At 40.4% G+C, this 24494-nt stretch overlaps 1 protein-coding gene across 1 annotated transcript in view; it reads left to right on the top strand.

The window, feature by feature from the left end:
• Positions 1 to 24494, top strand: part of MAP3K5 (mitogen-activated protein kinase kinase kinase 5) — a 242832-nt gene that overhangs the window by 164792 nt on the left and 53546 nt on the right. The window contains exons 15-18 of the mRNA XM_025383838.1: positions 12071 to 12204; positions 20474 to 20601; positions 21505 to 21641; positions 23381 to 23486. Of these exons, the coding sequence (XP_025239623.1) occupies positions 12071 to 12204; positions 20474 to 20601; positions 21505 to 21641; positions 23381 to 23486 (505 nt within the window). The remainder of the gene's footprint in view (positions 1 to 12070; positions 12205 to 20473; positions 20602 to 21504; positions 21642 to 23380; positions 23487 to 24494) is intronic.

Here is a 24494-nt window from a genome sequence, read left to right as displayed (position 1 = left end):
GGGGTGAGCTTTGTGAGAGACCCTCCCTAATTAGGCAATTCTATGCAAGCACTGGGAAACACTCTCACCAACTGAAGAAGGAGGGAAATGCTAAGGTTTCTTCCTAGTAATATCCAGAGGGTTTTAGTCAGTCTGCTGACCTCACAAAACACAGCTTGTATCATATTGCTCTGATTCATCAAAGTGCTCCTAACAGCCTTTTCAAGCAAGTTCAAGGATTCTATTTTAACATTAGAAAACATTCTGTCATGCCTGTAATCCCAGCACTTTGGGAGGCCGAGGTGGGTGGATCACGAAGTCAAGAGTTCGAGACCAGCCTGGCCAACACGATGAAACCCCGTCTCTACTAAAAATATGAAAAATTAGCTGGGCATGGTGGCAGGTGCTTGTAATCCCAGCTACTCGGGAGGCTGAGGCAGGAGAATCGCTTGAACCTGGGAAGCAGAGGTTGCAGTGAGCTAAGATTGTGCCACTGCACTTCAGCCTGGGTGACAAGAGTAAAACTCCATCTCAAAAAAAAAGAAAAGAAAACATTCTGAAGTCGGGTGTGGTGGCTCATGCCTGTAATCCCAGCACATTAGGAGGGTAAGGTTGGTGGATCACTTGAGGCCAGGAGTTTGAGACCAGCCTGGCCAACATGGTGAAACCCTGTCTCTACTTAGCTGATCATGGTGGCATGCACCTGTAGTTCCAGCTACTCAGGAGGCCAAGGCAAGAGAATCGCTTGAACCTGGGAAGTGGAGGTTGCAGTGAGCCGAGATCGCACCATGGCACTCCAGCCTGGGCTACAGAGTGAGACTTGGTCTCAAAAAAAAAGAAAAGAAAAGAAAAGAAAACATTCTTACATTTCTATCCTTTGATTTCATTCGATTAATGTAAAATTTCTGACCCAGAATGGCTTCTACAGTATTCCCAATGGACTTTAGAGCCTGTAGGAAGAATTCAAGCAGACTGGCTTCAAGAGTCTTGGCTTAGTTTGCCATTGTGCCAGCTAGTGATATTGCTGATGTTTTTTGTGGGTGTTCTGTTAGCAAAACATGAATGAATGCATGTTTACAGGGATGCTCTGGACTGGAGGATGGTGAGATCCATCGTGGTTGTCCCTCTCCCTGAAGGTCCTTTTGTAGCCAGGGCACCTTTCCAATATGAATTATTAAGCCTTAACATGTATTTTTGCATAACTTATAACTCTCCATTATGTATTTGGTTACATTTCTTAGATGTTTTCAACATTCTTTATTAAAGTTATTGTATCAGCATCCTGCATATTTGATTTAAATGAATTCTTTAATTTCATTACCACAAACTGAACTCAAACTTCAGCCCATGAATAACAAACTAAAAATAATTCCTCCACTTCCAATTCTTTACAGTGGAAACAAGAAGAATTACTTTAGAGATCATCTTAACACAATGGTTAAGATTTGTATGCAGAATAATTATTTTCTGATGTTTACCTCAACTGAAGGTAGAATTAGAGTTGTTTCAATACATATGTCAATTATCCTTGAAGCCTTTGGCTACCTCAGCCCAGAACAAAATAAAAATGTTGGCAAGGTCAGGAAATGCTACTTAATGTTTTTAACTTCACTTAGGGTGTTGTCAGCAGTCAGCAAACAGTAACTATTAATGTGGTTCTATAAACTACAAATGTGAAACTAATTCCTAGAATTTGAAAGACTTCTTAGAAGCCCAAAGCAGGAACTGTTTTTCATTCTGACTGGAACAATAAGGTTTATTTGAAGCAGTACAACTGTGAGAGGGATTCGGCATCTTTCAGGTCACCAGCCCCTTCTTCCTTCTGATTCAAGCTAGATCTACTAAGAACTCCAGGCTGGGGTCAGGAGCCTTGGGCCCTGGTTCTGACTTTGCCAGCAGTCAGTTTCATAACCCCAGACAAAGTTCGTACTCCTGCTGGGCTAAGATTACTTCATTCCTTAAGTTAGAATTGAAAAGATGATTTTTTTTTTTTTTTTTTCTTTTTTTGAGACAGAGTCTCGCTCTTCACCCAGGCTGGAGTGCAGTGGCATAATCTCGGCTCACTGCAACCTCCGCCACCTGGGTTCAAGCAGTTCTTCCACCGCAGCCTCCTGAGTAGCTGGGATTACAGACACCCACAACCATGCCCAGCTAATTTTTGTATTTTTAGTAGAGACACGGTTTCACCATGTTGGCCAGGCTGGTCTTGAACTTCTGACCTCAGGTGATCTACCCGCCTTGGCCTCCCAAAGTGGTGGGATTACAGGCGTAAGCCACCGCGCCGGGCCAAGAGCAAGAAGATCTTTAATGTCATTTCCTACCTCTAATTTTTAAAATAATATCCAAGATTGGTATAAATTGTACAAGGTTATTTCAAACATAACGCAGTACCACTTCTCAGAGAAGGACTTTTCTGTCTTTTAACAGAAAGAAAATCAATTTCTTTTGATTCAAAGCTATGCTTTTTGACTCAAGGATGTATTTTGACATGGAAGGATCATGAACTCATATCTTAAGTAATTTAATATGTTATTATTATAATACGTTTATATTGAAATCATCAAACAATTGATGAGAGTTAACCAGCCTTGGTCTCCATTGTTCTTTTTCCTGCCTTCCATGTCTTCATTAAGAGTAAAGGCATCTACCCAGTAACCCAAGCCAGTTTCCTGAGAAACCCCTCCCAATCCCCTCTTAATCCCTCATGCCCGTTTTTTCCTGCAGCCCCTTCATTTCATCTTCTCAGTCACTCCCCTGATCTCAGGTCTTCACCCTCTATCATAGCTTAACATGTCTCATGATTTGTCTCTGTTATCATCAGAGAAATCTCTCATACAGATTTAATCCTGTGACTCCCCAAATTAAAAACCTTTGATGCTTCTTTTTGTTTTTTGATACAGAGTCACACTCTGTTGCCCAGGCAGGAGAGCAGTGGTGCAATCTCGACTCGCTGCAATCTCCGCCTCCTGGGTTCAAGCAATTCTCCTGCCTCAGCCTCCTGAGTAGCTAGGACTACAGGCATGCACCACAATGCCCAGCTAATTTTTGTATTTTTAGTAGAGATGGAGTTTCACCATGTTGGCCAGGCTGGCTTTGAACTCCTGACCTCAAGTGATCCGTCCACTTGGGCCTCCCAAAGTGCTGGGATTACAGTCACCACGCCCAGCTGATGCTCCTTTTTGTAGAAGGAGGTATTTGCACCATACAACATTCTCACCCTTCTGGCTGTAGCTTCCCCTTTCCTTTCCACCCTGTGGTCCAGCGGTGCCAACCTCCTTTCCACTTTCCAGGTGGCCATGCTTCTTCGACCTCTGGGCTTGACATGCAGATGCCCAACCTCACAAGCTTTTCTGCTCAGTCCCACTTAGTGACCAAAGCCTTATTTTTTCAGATCCAGGTCCTGTGTCCTTTTCTCTTTGAATCATTTCTCAACTCCCCATCTTACTTTTCTCTGTTCTCGTAGCATTTTGGCCCACTCCTCTGGTCTAGCTCTTCTCAATGCATTGTAATCTGGTAGCCAGCACTGGACTGGACTGTTAATGTCCCATGGCAGGATGGTGGCTTTATGCCCTTTTTAATCACATGAGCTCGCATGGTGCCAGGTGTCCAAGCAGAAGAGATTCAGTCTGAAGGGTCTGAAGTTGGGCAGTGACAAAACCAGAGTTGTTTTAATATTAGCTTGTAGCAATAATGGCAAAAACCACAATTACTTTTGTACCAACCTAATATCTCAAACTGGGAGGAGAGAGATATGGATGGGAGAAGGCCTCTAATCCATATGGACCTCTCTGCTTGAGCCCGAGAGGTCAAGGCTGCAGTGAGCTAGAATTGCGCCACTGCAGTCCAGCCTTGGTGACACAGCCAGAGCCTGTCTAAAAAAAAATAGGAAAAAAAAGTGACACTATTTTCATTTGACTCAAATATCTGCAGGGTGATGAAAGACCTTACTGTTTTCTGATGATTGGCCTCGTATACCTTAGTAATTATGGTTTAGAATTTATTTTAGTCAGTTTGGAATCATCATGTAGAAAACTTTTTTTAACATCCTATTTCTATTTTTGTGCAGATATGAAACTGAATACCCAGTTACTTCCCTGACTGAGAAAATACATCACTTATAGTGTCATATGATAGGAGTATCGATTCGTTATTCATTCATTCATTCTGTTGGGAACGGGGAAAAACCTTTTTCTTCTACCAGCTTATGTTCAATGATCGGGGGCCTGCAAATTAACTGACAAAAGACAAGTTAATAGGAGAACAGACAAACTTTATTCTTTTGTTTTGTTTTGCTTTTCAAACAGAATCTCCCTCTGTCCCCCAGGCTGGAGTGCAGTGGTGCGATCTCGGCTCAGTGCAGCCTCGATCTCTTGGGCTCAAGCGATCCTCCCACCTCAGCCTTCTGAGTAGCTGGGACTACAGGTGTGCACCACCACACCTGATTAATTTTTGTATTTTTTGTAGAGACAGGGTTTCACCATGTTGCCTAAGCTGGTCTTGAATTGCTGGCATCAAGCACTCTGCCTGCCTCAGTCTCCCAAAGTGCTGAGATTACAGACGTGGGCCACCGTGCCGAGCCAAAGTTTATTCGTGTAGTCAATGCTAAGTCAATGAAAGAGACTTACACAAAGAATTGGCTCCCTAAACAGCTACAGTTGAGTGTTTATATATCATCTTAGTAAGAAAGAGGGTTAGGACTTTAAGAAAGTGAATGGTGGGGAACTAATGAGAAACAAGTACGAGGAACAGAAAGTTTTGATGAGGTTTTGTTTATGCAACATCTCCTCTAGGTGCAAGTGGTCCATCTCTCCTCTTTGGTCATTAACCTCCTGGAGGTTATATTTTAGGAGGCATTGCTTATGTCTGCAAAAGAAGTTTAGATCAGGATTTTTTCTGCTGCTGCTGTTTTTCTGATGTTTTCAGCCTAAAATCATCTTCTTCCACATCAGTGGGTCCAAGTGGATCTCACTAATGCACTCACATAGTTTTTGGACAGCTATTGAGTGGAAGGCATGATTCCATGTGCTGGAGAGACGGCAGAGAACAAAATGGAGAAACCTTCCTGCTCTCACTGAGCTTACATGCTCTCATCTAAGTCCTAATCGGGTTCAACTCTGCTTGGCTTCCGAGATCAGAAGAGATTGGATGCATTCAGGGTGGTATGGCTGTAGACTGAGCTTACTTTCTAATGAGAGATGGACAATAAACACAAATAAGTAAAATACCATCTATAGTATGTTTGATGGTGATCCGGGTTAAGGAGAATAATAAACCAGGGAAGGGTTCAGGAAGTTACAGAGTAGCAGGGATGTGTAATTTTAGACAGGAAGGCCTGGGAGGCTCATTAAGAAGGTAAGATTTAGGCCGGGTGTGGTGGCTCACACCTGTAATCCCAGCACTTTGGGAGGCCGAGGCGGGTGGATCATTTACTGAAATACAAAAATTAGCTGGGCATGGTGGCAAGAGCCTGTACTCCCAGCTACTCTGGAGGCTAAAGCAGGAGAATCGCTTGAACCTAGGCACTCCAGCCTGGGCGACAGAGTGAGACGCAAATAAATAAATAAATAAATAAATAAATGAAGGTGAGATGTGAATACAGATATAAGGGAGGAGAGATCCATCACACTAGATATTTGCACCTGCAGTGTTTTTGGCATTCTATTAATGTTATCAGTAGTTACTAATGTTTTGGCATTTACATATTAAGAAGGCCATACAGACCGAACATTAACAAAGCTGCCATTGGAGTCTTCGAAGTGATTACTCACCTAACCTGGTTAAGCCCCCGCCGAAAGTGCATGGCTTTTTCTAAGGTAGTTGTTTCCCTCGAGAGTGCAAGGACTCAGTGAGTCACCACGTCGTTGTTTGGCCTTGTCAATGTTGTCTTCCTACACTGATTCTCTTCCCACTACCGGTTTAGATTGTTCTGGGCAGACAGCAATAAAGAGATGATTCTAGAAAAATTCTCATGATTGCCTCAGAATGAAATTCTTGTTTCCCTTAGCAACAACCTGATTTGCTAACCTATTACCATAGAAATAGAATGTAAAATATATAAGCAATGTAATGTTATCTTTTAGTTTTTAAAACCCTCCTTTCCCCGCCCCCCACCACTGTTTTTTTCTGTATTTGTCGTTAACAGACCTTACCTTTCTTGGTTTGAGGTCCAGGCTCTCTTCTACTATTTCTGGCCATTACACAGATAATTCTATATCCTTCTAGGCTGAACCAGTCTCTTGTGTCTTTTCAGCTTTCTTTCAAAACTACGATTTCAATTTCTATCTATATCTCGTCAGAATAGAAAGGGGAGATAGAAAAACAAAGCAGCAATTACCCACAGAGATGGTTTTACTTAAATCACACTGCTCTTTTTACAACTCCTTTTCATTTTTACTATCACCATTTTGCTCAACAGGAGTCAGCTTCTATATCTAATACATAATCTTTTTAAAAAATAGTCTTCTGATGCCTTAGATTCCTAGGGGAAATGAAAACTGTAGCAGCCTCGTCGAGGTTTATGTATTCTTCACTCTTCTGTGTAAGCATACCTGTTGTAGAGTTGGATCTGGTGGTGTACACCTGAGTCCTAGCTATTTGGGAGGATCACTTGAGCCCAGGACTTTGAGTCCAGCCTAGGTAACATAGCAAGACTCCATCTCTTTAAAAGAAAAAAAAAGTGCTGAGGATGATGGCTCCCACCTGTACTCCCAGCGCTTGGGAGGCCAAGGCAGGAGGATCAGTTGAGGCCAGGAGTTCAGGGCCAGCCTGGGCAACATAGCAAGACCATATCTCTACAAAAAATAGAAAAAATTAGCTGAACATAGTGGTGTACACCTGAAGTCCCAGCTGTTGAGAAGGCAGAAGTGGGAGGATTGCATGAACCCAGGAGTTCAAGGCTGCAATGAGCTATGATGGCACCACTGCACTCCAGCCTAGGCGACAGCAAAACACTCTTTAAAAAAGAAAAAAAAAAAAGATTGTAAATGTATCTATTGGAAAAATGCTTTCACCCAAGAATAAACCAATAATGATTCTAAAGGTTTGGTTTTGGGATCTAGCTCTTTTTTAAAAAAATGTTCATCACATTTTTCTATAACTTGATTAATTAATTAAATAATTACTAAGCATCTACTACAAGCGACATGCTAAAACTGGGTTAGAGTAATTATGGATGAAGTCCCAATTCTCAAAGAGCTCAGTGTCCAGATGAGGATGACAGAGGCAGCCCTATGATCTTGAAGGGCATTGTCTTAGTCCATCCAGGCTGCTATAACAAAATGCCTTAGACTGGGTAATTTATACCCAACAGAAATGCATAGGTCACCGTTCCAGAGGCTGAGAAATCCAAGATGAAGGCACCAGCAGATTCAGTGTCTGGTGAGGGCCTACTTTCTCTAGATGGTACCTTCTGTGGGTGCTCACATGGCTGAAGGCTCAACCGGGCTCCCTCAAGCCTCTTTTATAAGGGGACTAATCCCGCTCATGTGGGCTCTAGCCTCATGACCTAATCACCTTCTAAAGGGCCTAACTCTTAATACATTGAGAATCGGTTTCAACATACAGATTTTGAGGGTGCTGGAGACGGTGGTACGCAAACATTCAGACCGTAGCAGGCATTTATGCTGTGCTAAGGGGTTTGGATTTCATCCGGAAAGTAACAAGCTGCCAATAAAATAGATGCAGTGGCATTGACATGGAAAGCTCACGTGGAACTTTGGACTTTGGAAAGTTCACTGTCAACTTAGTGCAGAATAAATTGGGGAATGGAGCCACATGGAGGAGAAAAGCCTCTGAACTTTGTTTCGCAGAGAAGTGCTTCTGTGCTGCTTCTACAGAGATTCTGAGGCAATTGCAGTGAGAATAAGGAGTAAAATGGATTTGTGAGATTTTAAGAAGAAAAATCTGAGAAGAGTTGACAATGAATTTGAAATATGGAGTAAGAGAAGGAAAAAAGCAAAATTCTAAGAGGACAGTGGCTACCAGATGTCTGCTTGAAAAAGCAAATGGATGTTCAATCTATATTAACAATATCCTGTAATATCTTTATAATACTGGTGTTTGGAAACAAGTAGTGATCATTACCCTGTAAGCTCTTATTCTATGATAGGGTTTCCCTAGCGCATAGGTAGTGGAAAGGATACAAAATCTGGAATCTTACAAGCTGGTTTCAAATCACGACTCTGATATATTTTCACTGAAAAAAAAATTCTGATCATTTGTAAATTGAAAGTAATCAGAAACCTACTATGATATTATGATAGTCAAGTGAGGTGGGTTATCGAAAGTTGTTTTTTTTTTTTCCTTTAAAATTATAAAGCATTGTAGTGTAAAATGGTGGTGGTACTAGATTCAGTGTATAGGTTTCTAATCCTTTGAGAGGGCACATTGTCAAAGTTGAGCTTCTTTAGTGATGGTCCCTGCCCTACCTCCTGCTGACTGGGTCCCACTGGTAGAATTCCGGCGTGGCAGGCACAGCATTGCAAAAGTCTAGACCACAGGAATTGGGTGTGGAGACTTGGGCTCCTTCAGGTGGCATTGTTTGGATTATGCTTCCTGCCTCCTCACAGGAGCCCAGTTTTAACTCTGAGTTAGGGCATGTTGCTAAATGATCCCTGCTGCCGGTTCCTTCACTCTGACCACCTACCTGATCATCTGCCCTGGACCAAGACAGTCTTCAGCTTTACGTTAGGCAGCCAGAACAGGGCTATTCTCTAATGTGCCACTGGATACTTGGCAATGGGTAAGTAGTCATCTCCCTTCCAGAGTTTGGCCTCTGTCCTGAGCCAGAGAAGGGTTCATGCTAAGGAGGCCAGTGCTCACTCCAGCCCTAGCATTGTATTAGGCATAATTTTCCCCAGAAGACACCACCTGACCTCCTTCTATAAGGGCTTGGAAACCTGTTGGAAACAAATAACCTGGAGCTGTTAGGAACATGCTCCACCCCAGCCCCATCCTCTCGAGTCATGCATGTGTACCCAAGAGTTTGCAGAGTGATCTGATGAGCTCCCTTTGTAGGTAATGTGCCCTTTTATGATCTTTTTGTCTTTCGTATTTTGTAGTTGCCCTATATCATATCTGAGTGAATTTGTTTTCACTTTTCCTATTTAGGGCTGAGTTTCTGGAAGTTGTATTCAATTCTCTTTCAAGTCTGGCCTTTTTTAGAATATCTCATCTTCTCATTTTTAAATATTTTATATCTTTATGTTAAACATACATATTTTATAACTATATTCTATCATATCTGACTTAATGAAGTCTTGAGGATTGGGATTTGTCATATATGTTTTCACTGATGTTGAATTGTTTCCTTACATAATTTATATTTTTTGGATTGTGAATTCAACTTTAGTGGTGCATTATCAGTAAGAATTCTGCATAGCAAACTTCAAGGGGTCTACCATTAAAATGTTTTTCCTTTGTTTCTGCCAGGCACTCCAGGGATATCCCAGGCTCAAGAGCAATTATGAGTATTACAATAAGTGTTAATTTGAAGTTCAAACAGCCAGGATCAGCTATGGTTGAACGTGTTTAGAGAAGACCTATTTTTGCTCCTCCAGAGCTCAGTCTTGAGACAAACCAGCTTTCCTTTTGTTTCACAGTGTAGTGGGCTGACTTTTCTAATCTACCCTTTCATCAAGGGCCTGGTTTTGTGTGTTTCTGCTGTTTGCCTGGCATAGGCACTAGGCCATACCTCCTATCCCCTCCTGGGCATTAAAACCCAAGCCCCACATGAGAGGTGAGCAAACAATAGCCCTAGGATCAAGTCCAGCTCACTGTTAATCTTGGTAAATAAAGCCTTATTGGAACATAAGCATGTCCATTTGTTTATGTATCAGCTGGGCTGCTTTCACATCACAATGGCAGGATTGAGTAGTTGCTACAAAGACTATATGGCTCTCAAAGCTAAAACATTCACTACCTGACCTTTTACCAAAAAACGAGCATGAACTCCTGCCCTAGATTAATGAAACTGAAAATCCTGCCTTCATCCCTACCTTTTGGGCTTCAGGAGTTCTTGTGATTACCTGCTAGTATTCTTTTCCTCTTCATTTCTAGCTTCTGCAATCACCTTTACTCTTTAGTAAGCCCAGCTAGACATTTAAAAGTATGTCTGTTTTATTTTACCTATGTGTTTTTAGCAGGAAGCTTCTCAGGTATCTGGTCTACCATCTTACCAAATCCAGAGCCTCTCTTCTACTGTGTTGGTAGCAATATGTTATTCTTTTTCTGTTTCCTTGACTTGACCATTAAATTTATTCATGTTAAATTTTTATTTTCCAATGGATTTTTTTAATATCATGACATTTTTCATCTACCTAACTCCATATCTATGGAATTTGATAAATAATGCTTTTCTTCTCATATAAAAAATGATTGTGTAATTCCCATGGTCATTTCCTTTTTAACCCATTGGTTATTTTAAAGTAAAGTAAAATATACTTTTGGCTGTCTTATTTTTAGTGTTCTGTGCTCAGAGATCATGGTCTTTATGATATCAGTTCTTTGGAATTTGTTGACATTTTTCTCTGTTGTCTAATATGTGATCAATTATATATTTTTCATATATGCATGAAAGGAATCTGTATCTGGGTGCAGAGCTTTCTCTGTAGATGTTATATCAGACTTGTTTATTGTGTCATTAGATTCTCTATTTTAAAATCTGTGTGACAGGTATATTCCTTTCTAAAAGAGTTCTGTTAAAATCTATTGTGGTTGATATTTGTGTATTTTTCTCTGAAATTGTATCAACTCTGCTTTATATATTTCAAGGCTATGTTGTTAAAGAGCATAAAAACTCATGATCATTGCCCTCTTCTTAGATTACTCATCAGTATTAACGTTAAGTTTGTTGACTTATACATGTTAGAAATCATTTTTTTTTCCTTTGAGATGGAGTCTCGCTCTGTTGCCCAGGCTGGAGTGCAGTGTCGCCATCTCAGCTCACTGCAACCTCCATCTCCCAGGTTCAACCAATTCTCCTGCCTCAGCCTCCTGAGTAGTTGGGATTACAGGCATACAGCATCGCACCTGGCTAATTTTTGTATTTTCAGTAGAGACGGGGTTTTGCCATGTTGTCTAGGGTGGTCTCAAACTCCTGACCTCAGGTGATGCACCTGCCTCAGCCCCCCAAAGTGCTAGAATGACAGGCATGAGCCATCGCACCTGGCCAGAAATAATTTTTTTAATGGCCAACTCAGACCCTGCTGTGCGTTGAATCTAACTATGGACTGCCAGCTTTAAACTCCAGCAAAATGTAGACTATGTGAAAAGCTTGTTCTAATGTTCTTTCCCGGGGGCCTGTAGTTTTGTGCTGGGTTTCTACAGGGACATGCCTTGATCATGTGATGGCCCTAAATCCTTTAGTTCAGTCCAACACAAAGGATGTGGCTTTGGGGTGATGCCTCCAGATCTGAGGAGGTCTTTACTGAATCCTTTCTGTAGATCCAGTTTTCCATATTTGGCTGACACACTTGACAGTTTGCAGTTTAGAGCTATAGATATTTCCTTTCTACATCAGAGATAAACATTTTCCTCTATTTTTCATTTTAAAAAAATGTTTCTGGGTCTTGGGGAGTGGGGGTTGGGGTGAAGTAAAATAATCCTGACTTTATCATCGGCAGCTGGTAAGATGTCAAAATTTTCTTCTTACCCAAAGCCTTTCAGTGGTTTTATTCCCCTGGCAGTGTGAAATGCTTTGACAGCATCAAAAGTGAATAACAAAAGGACGATTTATTAGATGTGATAGACATTGATAGATGTTCATGCTAGTTATGCACTGTTTCATTGATCTCCAGAATCAATGAAAAACAGAACTGAGTGGGTAAAAGAATCCACACGGCTTTTGGAGAAGCACTTCTATGAAGTTAACTATGTAATCCCCACTGTATTTGTAACAGTTGTGAAAACATAAACACAATATCTGCTTTATGTTGGGAGCATTTATTTGTTCATCCTTGAAGCACTTCTTAGAACTTTGGCCTGTTAATGCCATCTGATAAGATAAGGAATAATGCTCTTGGAAAAAAATAGATGTTTGAAATGTAGAATGAACTAACGTTTCAATCTTTTCTCCCCGTTTTTCCTTTTGTAGTATGACTATGAATATGATGAAAATGGTGACAGAGTCGTTTTAGGAAAAGGCACTTACGGGATAGTCTACGCAGGTCGGGACTTGAGCAACCAAGTCAGAATTGCTATTAAGGAAATCCCAGAGAGAGACAGCAGGTACAGTAATTGTGGCTACTAAAAGCTGTTCTATAGTACTTTGGGTTGTTCATAGTATTTTAGAAAATATTGATGAGATTCTAATGAATGAAACTCTGACATTGAGTCAATTAGCTCCTTCTGAGGTTTAGCTGCTGCATCATTCAGTGTTTGAAGTTCCAGACTGGTGGGGAAGAACGGGGCTTTCAGAGAGTAGAAAAGAGAATGGCCCTGTGTGTGCTGGGCTCAGGTTGTCTTGGATAAAGGTGGATGTATTATATGAATAGATGGGGAATAAGCACTATCAGAAATGGTTTAGGTTGGAACCAGTTCTAAGTTCCAATCGGGCATGTGAGGAGCTTGGAAATTGTCATTCTATCTTAACAAGTGGAAAGCTGAACAGACTGAAATCAACGGCTCTTCTTGGATTTGTCAGTGAAGTTGCAAGGCAGGCAGCTGCCCCTGAAATTGGAGAGACTGGCGAAGTGAGAGACTCATAACTTACTGAGCAGAAGTCCATGATCAGAAACCTCTGTGGGAACCAGTGCGGGGGTAGGAAAACTGAACTGTAACTAACAAATCTCTAGAGGCCCACTGTGAAGTCTGAGTGAAAAACTCCAGCGGGACCCAGTCACTGGGGGCTGGAGGTGAGGGTCACACTTTCATGAGTTTTGGAGCTTTACCAGGTCCTCACAGAGACCTGAAATTAGAGAAATCCCATTGTGCTTCTGGCAGCAAGAAAGGAAAAGTCACCATTTTAAAATACGCTAGAGCATTCTGTTCTTAACAAGGTCTGTCCACAAGAGACTCTATTTTACCAGAGCCTCACCAAACTGGGGGAAGGGGAGTACCAAATGTAGCCCAACTCTAGCTGTCCTGTCTCATCTAAGGGGGCTAAAGCTAAGAAGCACTTTGAAGCACTTGTAAAATTCACAGCCCAGGGGCACAGACTCTCTAAAAGACTGAGACCTAATCATAGACCTATAGAACTCTTCTCCTGCCTGACTGCTTCCCACCATACCACTAAAGGCCTATTTACTGCAGTATTTTCACCGGGGACATCATGTCCACCTTTCTATAGAAAACTATAAGGCATACTGAAAGACAAAAAACACAGTTTAAGCAACATAGCAAGTGTTAGAACATGAACCAGATATGGCGGGATATTAGAGTTATCAGATTGTGAATCGTATTCACACGCTTAGGGCTCTCATGGAAATGTAGAGATTGTGCAGGAGCAGATGGTAATGTAAGCTCAGAGATGGAAATCCTAGGAATAATTTTCAAAAATGCTGGAGATCAAAAACAGTAATAGAAGTGAAGAATGGCTTTGATGGCGTGTTAGTAGACTGGACACAGTTAAAGAATCTCTGAGTTTGGGAATATATCAGTAGAAACTTTCAAAATTAAAAAAGCAAAAAGAAAAAAGACAAAAAAACTGGGACAATATCCAAGAACTGTGTGACAACTACAAAAATATAATATATACATTTTTGCCATTAAAAGTAATGGCAAAAACTGCAGTTATTTTTGCACCAACCTATACTTGAAGAAATGAGTTGAACCTCACGTAGTGAGGCCTTGTGAAAGATGGAATCTTTTTTAGAAACAAAAATGTTGTTCAGGAAACTGAAGCACTCTGGTGATAGGATTATCTGTTGCTCACTGCTCTTGTGCTCTGCCTTATGGTTTATTTCTCCAACTAATAATTCTGTCTTCTCTCAACCTTATGATTTCTGTTGCCTTAGGGCTTCCCTTACATCTCTCTGTAAGGCAGTGCTCCTATAATTAGTGAAACACAGTTGTAGTGTATGATATACAGTTGTGTGTGTTGTGTATTCAAAGTCTGAAAGAGAGAGAATTTGATTATTTAATAGATGGTTATTATTATCCATATTTGGCCAGGCTTTAATGCTGGGCTACATCATGGGCTGATTCTGGCTGCCCTTGAGTCCACGTTCTGTGGCCGTGGTCATAGGCCACGTGACCAGCCTTCCTTAGGAAGGACCCACCCCTGAGCTCCCCATGTTACCTGTCTACCCCACATCTTCAATTACAGATCTCAAAGGCATCTCAAGGTTAACATGACCAAAACCGAACCTGGATTTTTTTCCTTTTTTAACTTTTATTTTAGAATCGGGGTACATGTGCAGGTTTGTTACAAAAGAATATTGTGTGTTGCTTAGGTTTGGAGTACAAATGAATCCATCAAATATACCTAGGTAGTCAGTATATTACCCAATCGCGAACCTGGATTTTATTTTTATTTACTTATTTTTTTAAAGACAGAGACTCACTGTGTCATTCAGGCTGGAGTGCGGTGGCCCCATCTCAGCTCACTGCAACCTCCACCTCCCGAGTTCAAGCAATTCTCATGCTTCAGTCTCCCAAGTAGCTGGGATTACAGGCCTGCGCCACCATGCCCAGCTAATTTTTGTGTTTTTAGTAGAGATGGAGTTTCACTATGTTGGCCAGGCTGGTCTCGAACTCCTGCCCTCAAGTGATCTGCCCACCTCAGCCTCCCAAAGTGCTGGGATTACAGGCATGAGCTGCTGCGCCCGGCCGTAAACCCGATTTTTATTCCCAAATGTACTCTCCCTAAAGTACTCCTTGTGTCATCAGTTACTGTCTCCCCATCCATCCAGCTGCTCAGGCTAACCTCCAGGATTCATTTGGATTCCTCTCTTTCTCTTGCACTCCACATCTACTCCATCAGTAGGTCATACTGTTTGTTGTATCAGCCTCTGCAATATATTCTGAATCTCTCTATTCTTTCCGATCACCACAGCTGCACCTCTAATCTAAGCCTTCAGGCCTCTCGCCCGGACTCCCTTCTAGTCTCTGCAATCACCTCATAATTGGTCTCTGCTTTCATTCTTTCCTCCACTCCTAGTCCATCCTTCTTTGAGGAGTCACAGAGGTCTTTCTGAAGTTAAAATCAAATCATGCAGTGATAATGATGTGTCAGTGAAGGTCCATCAGTTGTAACAAATGGACTACTCTGGTGGGGAATGTTGATAATGGGGGAGACTGTGCATGTTTGGGAACCAGGAGTGTGTGGGAAATCTCTGTACCTCCCTCTCAAATTGTTCTGTGAACTTACAAACTGCTCTAAAAAATAACATCTATTTTTAAAAATCACATCATGTCACTACTGCCTAAAACCCTTCAGTGGATTCTAATTGCAACTAGCATGAAACCCAGATCCCTTACTTTGAATCACAAGGCCACAGGCGATCTGCTTCCTCTGTGGCCTCACCTCCACTCCAGCCACACTGGTGTCTCTCTATCGGGCATACCAAGATCAACCCAGACCTTCGCAGGATTGCCTCATTTTCATCATTTAGGCTTTAATTCAAATGTCAAGCCCTCAGAGAGGTCTTCTCTGACTACCCCAAACTGAAAAAGACACCCCCTCCCATGCAAGCACTGTGCCCGATCCCAGCTCTTTATCCTTAGTGCGTGACTTTCACGCTGCCTCCAGGCTCCGTATGTCATCCCAGAAGGAAAAGGAAAACAAAGCTTCCCAGAACTGCCCAGTATACTTTCCCCTCTGTTGCACTCGCCCAAAATACCTACCCCTACCTACAAGGAACTAGGAACTCCGGCTTTTTAGCCAGCCATTTGTTTCTCCAAACAAAATCATAGAAAGAGGGAGGAATAGATATTAGGTAAGCAAACAGCTGTCGCTGCCTGCCGCTTGTGTAGTTTCATTCAATTTCATATTTGTTTGGTGTTGTTCCAGCATTTCCTCTTAGTTAATTCATGAGACATGATTACGGATTCTTATGAAACAGCAGTAGAAATTACTCATTAAATACCTAGGTAATATATATAAAGTTGTCATCTTAAAATTTTTCTTTTAGTCCTACAGGTTCTTAAGGATCATATATATAGATAGTATAGATTTGAAGCAATATGAAATTTAACGAGGTCATCGCTATCAAATTGCTGCAGCCAAATTCACTAACCTTTAGCCACAGCTCCTCTCTTTTCCCCTCCTGATGGATTTAGGTGGACACTTGGAAGAAACTCACTTTTAAAATCATCCTATAGTTTAAGTTTATTCAAATGCTGCTATACACACACAAAGCACACCAATACCAACAAGGTGTTTCAGCTCCTGTTCTGTAACAGTGCAGTTGGTATATGTGATTTGCGCATGACAAGCCCTTACCTTGAACAGCTGGTGCAGGGCATCTTCTTATTAACAATATAAAGAGATTGCTGACAAGTCTATTATCGGGAAGATACAACAACCAAAGTTGTTTCTATCCATGTGACCTGGAGGGGTGTGGACGTTCTGTTGAAAAAGATAGCAGTTACAGTTACAAAGGATAATTACAAAAGTAGTGTGATGTGAATAATGCATGATACAACTTTTGTGCACTAAACTCCCATCTGTAAAGAAGGATCAGAGCAACGGAAACAATTTCTCCTCTGTTTCCTTCAAGTTCGAAAACCACTTTGTTAGAGAATGAAAGTGGTTGTAAGAGAGAAGAGGTAGATTTAGTATGTTCTCATCATCTACCCCCAACTAGTTGTTAATCTCAGGTTGGCTTTCTCTTCCGATATTCTACATATCCTGAACTGGTTTATTTTATTTTATTTTATTTATTTTATTTTTGAGATGGAGTTTCGTTCTGTCGCCCAGGCTGGGGTGCAGTGGTATAATCTTGGCTCACTGCAACCTCCGCCTCCTGGATTCACGTGATTCTTCTGTCTCAGCCTCCCAAGTAACTGGGATTACAGGCACCTGCCACTACGCCCAGCTAATTTTTATATTTTTAGTAGAGACAGGGTTTCACTATGTGGACAGGCTGGTCTTGAACTCCTGACCTCAAGTGATCTGCCCACCTTGGCCTCCCAAAGTGCTGGGATTACAGGAGTGAACCACTGCACCCTGCCATGGACTGGTTATTTCTATGTCATTTTTCACCCAGCTGTATATGAGAGACAACAGGGGAGCTTTTAAAAATACTGATGCTCAAGCTCTACTTCCAAAAATCCTAGGGCGGTCCTGGAAATTAGAAGCCCTTTAGGAAATGTAAATATCCAGTTAAGGTTGGCAACCACTGGTCTAGATGGTTAGCAGTGGGGATTTGACTCAAAGGGAGTGTCTGGAGATACCTATAGATTAATAGTTTTGTCAAAACCAAATATGTAAGTATCTCTGATTATCTAGTCCATTTCTTCTTTCCTTGTTACAGGTAATTGAGAAGAAATATGATTTTCTTATTATTCTCATAGACAAGACTAATTTGTTGATGTGAACAAATTATAATTCCATCCTTGTTTAATGCTTGGCACTTACACTTAGTGAAAATGCTGGGTGTTTGTACTATTTTCTATATTGGAGAAGAGTACTTGTCCTTAGCTAGGTTGGATTCTGACCATTATTGCAAATTTTGACCTATCTCCTTAGTTTAAGTAATAAGGTAAGGATATTGCTTCTCTAGGATCTTAAGTTTAAGCATTGATGTTTTGATTTTCAGTAGAGAATCAGAAGGTGGGAGCCTTATGATTAATAATTAACTGAGGACCCAGTATGGTGGTGCATGCCTGTAATCTCAGCACTTTGGGAGGCTAAGGCTGGCAGATCACTTGAACTCAGGAGTTTGAGATTAGCCTGGGCCACATGGTGAAACAAAAAATACAAATATTAGCTGGGCATGGTGGTGCACGCCTGTAGTCACAGCTACTCGGGAGGCTGAAATGGGAGCATTGCTTGAGCCTGGGAGGCTGAGGGTGCAGTGAGCTGTAATCGTGCCACTGCATTCCAGCCTGGGTGACAGAGAGAGACCCTGTCTTAAATAATCATCATCGTCATCATCATCATCATCTGAGTTAGTTGGTTGTTTCAGATTTTTCTTTATCTCTTAACTCTGTAGAATACAGAGGCACAGTATTTGCCACTAATCCATATCAATAGCAATTGTGAGCCAGGTGTGTTGACTCACGCCTGTAATTCCAGCCCTTTGGGAGGCTGAGGTGGGCAGATCACCTGTGGTCAGGAGTTCAAGACTAGTCTGGCCAACATGTTGAAACTCCATTTCAACTAAAAATGCAAAAATTAGCCAGGTGTGGTCGCAGCCGCCTGTAATCCCAGCTACTTGGGAGGCTGAGGCAGGAGAATCGCTTGAACTTGGGAGGCAGAGGTTGCAGTGAGCTGAGATCGCGCCATTGCATCCCAGCCTGGACGACAAGAGCGAAACTCCATCTCCAAAAAAAAAAAAAAAAAAAAAGAGAGAAGGTATGAACTAACATCAAAGTGTTTTAACCCTCATGGAAGAAGCAACTTGTAAATACCCTTATAGTTGAGAGTCATTACCTAAATATCTTATTGGTAACACTGTATATTGGTATTTCTGGTGTTATCTCACTCAAGCAATTATCAAAATGTTGTTGCCATCTCTAACTGGTATACTATTAAAGTGCTCATTTTAATACCTGCCCTTCATAGTTCCTAAAGCAATTCTAAAGAAAAAAAGAATAATCGATCTAAAATGCAAGTATTTTGTTGCTTTTATTGCTGTTGGCTGCTTTCTGGAAATATTACACAGATAATAAAAATTAATTTAAATTAAGTGAATTTAAATTTTTATAAACTAATTGCTTTAGCTATAGCACTTACTCTAAAAAGCTTATTGAAAATAGCATTATTCAATATTAACCAATGGATTTGTCAGTGTAAGATCTAAGGATTTCCTATATGTAGGACTGAAGCAAGTGTAAGACATCAGGTTTGCACTAATGTGCATTATTAGTGTATTTCACACCGGTAGCCTCCATTATACGAGATATATATATTCGATGTAGATTTTATATATATACATACACATAGACAGAGAGAGAGAGAGAGGAATTCCTTTGAGTCTGTATTTATTGTTGCTGACACCCTACAATATTTAGCTTCTTAAGTAAAATTTGAGGCTACAGATTTGGACTGAGCTCCTGCACTAGGCTCCAGCAGACCAGCCTGTGGAACCATGCTAGGGTTCCACATCACCAAACCAAAACTAAGCAGTTTACTTGTAGGATCTGGCCTTCTGAAAAATCAGGAGAGAGATGATAGCCAAATTATCAAACAGGCCAATTTTCAAAAAACAAAAACAAAACAGAGTCACAGGGACTGATCAAAAGGCACCCAGCCAACCTGAGCTGGCATGATAAGGAAGTCCCCTCTGCTTTAACCCCTGCAAGGGAAGTAACCTGAACTAACCTAACATTAACCACTTGGCTTTTGCTCTGTGTTGTTTTTGTTCCTGCTCAAGCTACCTTACAAAAGAAAACCCACTGTTCTGCCATGCCCAGTGGACCTCCTATTTGGATTGGATACTGCCTGGCTCATGAATCATGAATAAAAGCCAATTTGATTTTTAAAACTCAATTTGCTGAAATTATGTTCTTTGGCAAGCAGTAAAATAATTCATTAGGGCTACATTAAATTCAGGGTGCTTAAGAGTCTATAAAGCTTTACAGTACTTCCAATAATTATCAAAAGTGTTGTTCTGCTCCAGAAATATAAAATAACTTTCATAATTTGAATCAGCAACATATATCAAGTACATAATTTTGAAGTCACACTTTCAATGTGGAGGCTTCATGAGGATTAGGTAAAAATCATGATATAATAGAATTAGTGGACACAGTAAGGTGAAGATTTTGATGCAAGGGGCTCAAAGAGATTTGACCTATGAGTGGTTTTATGTTTGCTGTTGAAGAATTGACGGGCCTTTCAGGAAGTTCTGGAATGTACATTAAAGTTATTTGCAAATTTTGTCTTCCTGGGCAAGAGTCTCCTGATTATTAGTAAATTGTGATAGTAAAGTTTTATAGTCAATAATAAAGTTGTGTTGATGAGGCCAGTGGAATAGAAAGTCATGTTAATGTTAATATGTTAATATGGAGAGTAAACTGTGTGGACGATTTCAGTTCTCCTGGGTTTGAATCTTAGCTCTGTCACTTACTAGCTTTGGGATCTTGGGCAAGTCAGTCATCCTCTCTGTGAATCAGTTTCCTCATCTGTAAAATGGGCATACCAACACTACCTTCTCATGGAAATGAATTAACGTATACAACTGGCTTAGTACCTGACACATTTCCCCTCAAATCCTACCACACCTTCAACCTCATAGAATTTACCTTAGGAGAAATAAAGGCCTTAAATGGTCATTTTGGTTTCACATATGGACATATATTTGGCTGACATTTTCCATTTGTATTGTTTAAATTTATACAGTAAAGTCTGGCTACATAATTAACTCATTGACAATTGCATGTCTTTTAGATACTCTCAGCCCCTGCATGAAGAAATAGCATTGCATAAGCACCTGAAGCACAAAAATATTGTCCAGTATCTGGGCTCTTTCAGTGAGAATGGTTTCATTAAAATCTTCATGGAGCAGGTCCCTGGAGGTAAGAGATATTTCTTTCTTTAAAAAGTGTGAATTTTTAGAGCCTTGAAGGGGAGTAAACTTGAATGGGATTTACTAGAGTACAGGTCTTCATCTGTCTAAACTGAGAGAAAAATTGGACATGTGACATTACCTCCAGTTTGTTAGGAGATGTCAACCATAAATGATGAGATTTAGAAAATATCCTAATGTATAGAGTTTATTCTGGTGCAAAGCTTGAGGATAGCCACCCAGGAAACACAGACTCCAAAAGAATGGGCCAGTGTTCCAAAGTGAGGAAGTTCATGTTTCACTTATATAGGCCGAAGACTAACGGGGTGGCAACATCTTCTACACAAGGTCATTACATTTAAGTGGTTACAGCTTTATATTCCAAGGCATATTATTTTAATATTCCAGAAGGAGGGGTAATGGTCTCAAGGGATCTTTTCTTTGGCACTATTCAGTCTTTCCCAATCATTTACAGGACAAAAATGCAGAAGAGATTTAGCCTATAATCGCGGAATGAGAAGTTACAACCGAATGCTACATGACTCAGGCCACAAAGTCACATTCCTTAAATAATAATAAGGCTTAAATAATTTAAAGTTCCAGAAGCTTTACAAGTAAATTATGTAATTTCACAGAGACAATACATAAATATGGAAACCATTTCAGGATCAATCATCATGACTTGAATTAAAGTTAGCAGTAGACATTGGCCTTTTACTTAGACATATTTGATAGCAATCATCTTTAGAGTAGGGATATTTGCAAATTCATGTTTGAGCCCAATATCTAGTACAGCTCCTGGGCCACTGTGAAGAACCAATGAATAATAGCTTAAAGTGCTGTTACATTATTAATACACTTTAAAGAGCTCATTTGAATGAGGATTTATTTACTATTTATCCCTACTTTACAGGAAGTCTTTCTGCTCTCCTTCGTTCCAAATGGGGTCCATTAAAAGATAATGAGCAAACAATTGGCTTTTATACAAAGCAAATACTGGAAGGATTAAAATATCTCCATGACAATCAGATAGTTCACCGTGACATAAAGGTAAGGTGCACCAGCATTCATTTTCATGAGTTCTTTCTTTGCTGGGTTATTATTTTACTTGCAAAAGTCATATTGTGTTATGAGTATTAATTTAGAATGGTGAATAAGTAAATCTTAGAAACAGCAGAAATGTAAGAAATCGTTTACCCCTGAATCAGTTCTTTATGTTCATGTCTTAATGCTTTTGCTCAAAGAACAAACTGCTTAACTGCGTTCAGCCAACAAGATTGTGCTCCCACTACACAATGTTTCCTAGGAACTCTGTGGTGTGGGATGCAGCTATCTAAAGTTAAATGGGAGATGGCCCCTGGTCCTGAGGAACTTACAGGCTGGTTAATCGTTGTATCCTTGCCCATAGTAGCTACTCAGTAAATACTTATTGAATCAATAAATGAATAGTTAGAAGAAAAAAAAATTCCCTTTTCTCACAAGTATCACATATTCATTGATTGAACTATAATTATAAGGTATAGATTCTCTAAAATAAGCTAAAATAATAACTTTACGTTCTCTTTTTAAAAAGAAAATTCAGAACTAATACATTTTTTACAAAGTCTGGACTATTGAAAATAAGTTAATATTACTACCCTAAAATCAACCAAAATGCCCATTTATCTATCATGTCTCTACATATTCCAGGAAAAGAAGTAAAGAAACATAGAAAAGAAAATAAAGTAACTGGAAAGTTATGAAAATCATAATTTAATTATACATACATCATTATATCTCTGTAAATAGCAACAAGCTCTAACCAGTTAGGAATCATATTTGATCTTGTGATCTGAGTAGCAGATTATGAAGAACTTACAACCGCCCAATGAGTTCCTGTTGCCCACTGACCAGATAGAGCTGATTTCTCAAGATGTAAGAATTGCAACTGAGAGTTTAATACACATAGAGATGGCCAAACAAGATATTGGATTTTATAATTATTCAAATCAGCCGCTCCAAAAATTTAGAGGCTAAGGTTTTCCAGAGATAGTTTGGTGAGCAGGGGGCTAGGGTCTGGGTGGTTGGGGATGCAATTATAGAGGTGTGGAAAATAGTTCTTGTGTGTTGAGTCCAGTTCTGGGTGGGGGCTACAGGACTGGCCGAGTCCAGAGTCACAGGTCTGGGTGATGCCATCTGATAGTCAGAAATGGAGAAGCCTGTAAAGACATCTCAAAAGGCCAGTCTTTGGTTCTATAATAGTGATGTCAATTATAGGAACAATTGGAGGAGTTGCAAATCTTGTGACCCCCCAGAATAGTGCGCTGATAATCATTTGGCTATGCCTACATCTTAGTGGACTTTAGGCCCCTCTCATCCTCTTAACCTGGTGGCCTTTCATTAGTTTTACAAAGATGGTTTAGTTTTGGGGAAGGGCTATTATCATCTAAACTATAAATTATAAATTAAATTTCTCCAAGTGAGCTTGGTCTACACCCTGGAATGACCAAGGGCAGTTTGGAAATTTAAGGCAAGATGGTGGTGGTTAGATCAGTTCTCTTTTACTGTCATAATTTTCTCACTGTTACAATTTTTGCAAAGGCGGTTGGTCTCAAACTGATAATATGTAAACAAAAAACAGTGTCAAGAATTCACTATTGAGATAAACTATTAATGAAGAATACAGAATTATGTTGTTGGTTGCTGTAAGGACACCTTTTTTTTTTTTTTTTTAATTGGACTTACCAAGTCAACAATAGACAGTATCTGAAGAAAGATAACATTTGTGATTAAAGTCCTCTGTTCTCTAGGGTGACAATGTATTGATTAATACCTACAGTGGTGTTCTCAAGATCTCTGACTTCGGGACATCAAAGAGGCTTGCTGGCATAAACCCCTGTACTGAAACTTTTACTGGTATGTTTTTGCAATGATGATACAGATCTTATGTAATTAAAGAAATAATTGCTGAGTTTGAGCATAATGTGAGAGAGAAATTCAGTTGGTGTTCTCACACACAGTAATGTTGATATCTTTTCTCTTTTCTTTCTTTCTTTTCTTTTTTTTTTTTTGAGACAGGGTCTTGCCCTGTCACCTAGGCTGGAATGCAGTAGTGTTATCACCTATCACTGTAGCCTTAAACTCCCAGGCTCAAGCAATCCTCCCACCTCAGCCTCCTGAGTAGCTGGGACTACAGGCCTGCGCCACCATGCCCAGCTAATTTTTTTGTATTTTTGATGGAGACAAGGTTTCACCATGTTGCCCAGGCTGGTCTCAAACTCCTGGGCTCAAGTAACACACCTGTGGCCTCCAAAAGTGTTGGGATTACAGGTGTGAGCCACCACGCCTGGCCAATGTTGTTATGTGTTACAGAATTTGATTTGGCCCTTTTCTCTTCCTGTATGCATATGACTTGCTTAGTTAGTCTCCTGCTTACTGCCACTGAAGATTTTTTTTTTTTTTTTAATTTTCAACTTGTTATTTGTTTTTCTTTTCATGTAATTCTTCTTTCCTGGTTGGCCTACAATAACTCTAGCAAGATTTTTTTTTTTTTTTATTAAACATTTCCTTGGCCCAACCTCTCTGTGATTCTTACTCATACCCTAATCACTTCCCATTTGGACGATAAATTCTCTCTTTTACTGTTTACTCTCTGTGGTTGACTCCCCTACTCCACAATATAAATAACCTAGGATTTCAATTCAGAAAGAGGAAATGACTCACCGACTCAGAAGAAGGGAGGGAGAGAGCTTTCCTGAGAAGTTAGGCAGTGCAGCCACTGAGCTGCCTCTGGTGCAAAGTACTGGGAGGGTGGAGACCAAGTGATTTCCAAAAAGGTAACAGTAGCCAAGAGGAAGCTCAGACTCAAGAGATTCATGACTGCCCAACAGTTCTAGGGAGGGTGTGTAAGATTTCAAACCTGAT

Source organism: Theropithecus gelada, chromosome 4 (assembly GCF_003255815.1).
Source record: "Theropithecus gelada isolate Dixy chromosome 4, Tgel_1.0, whole genome shotgun sequence".
Lineage (NCBI taxonomy): Eukaryota > Metazoa > Chordata > Mammalia > Primates > Cercopithecidae > Theropithecus > Theropithecus gelada.
This window is presented reverse-complemented; position numbering and strand designations above follow the sequence as displayed.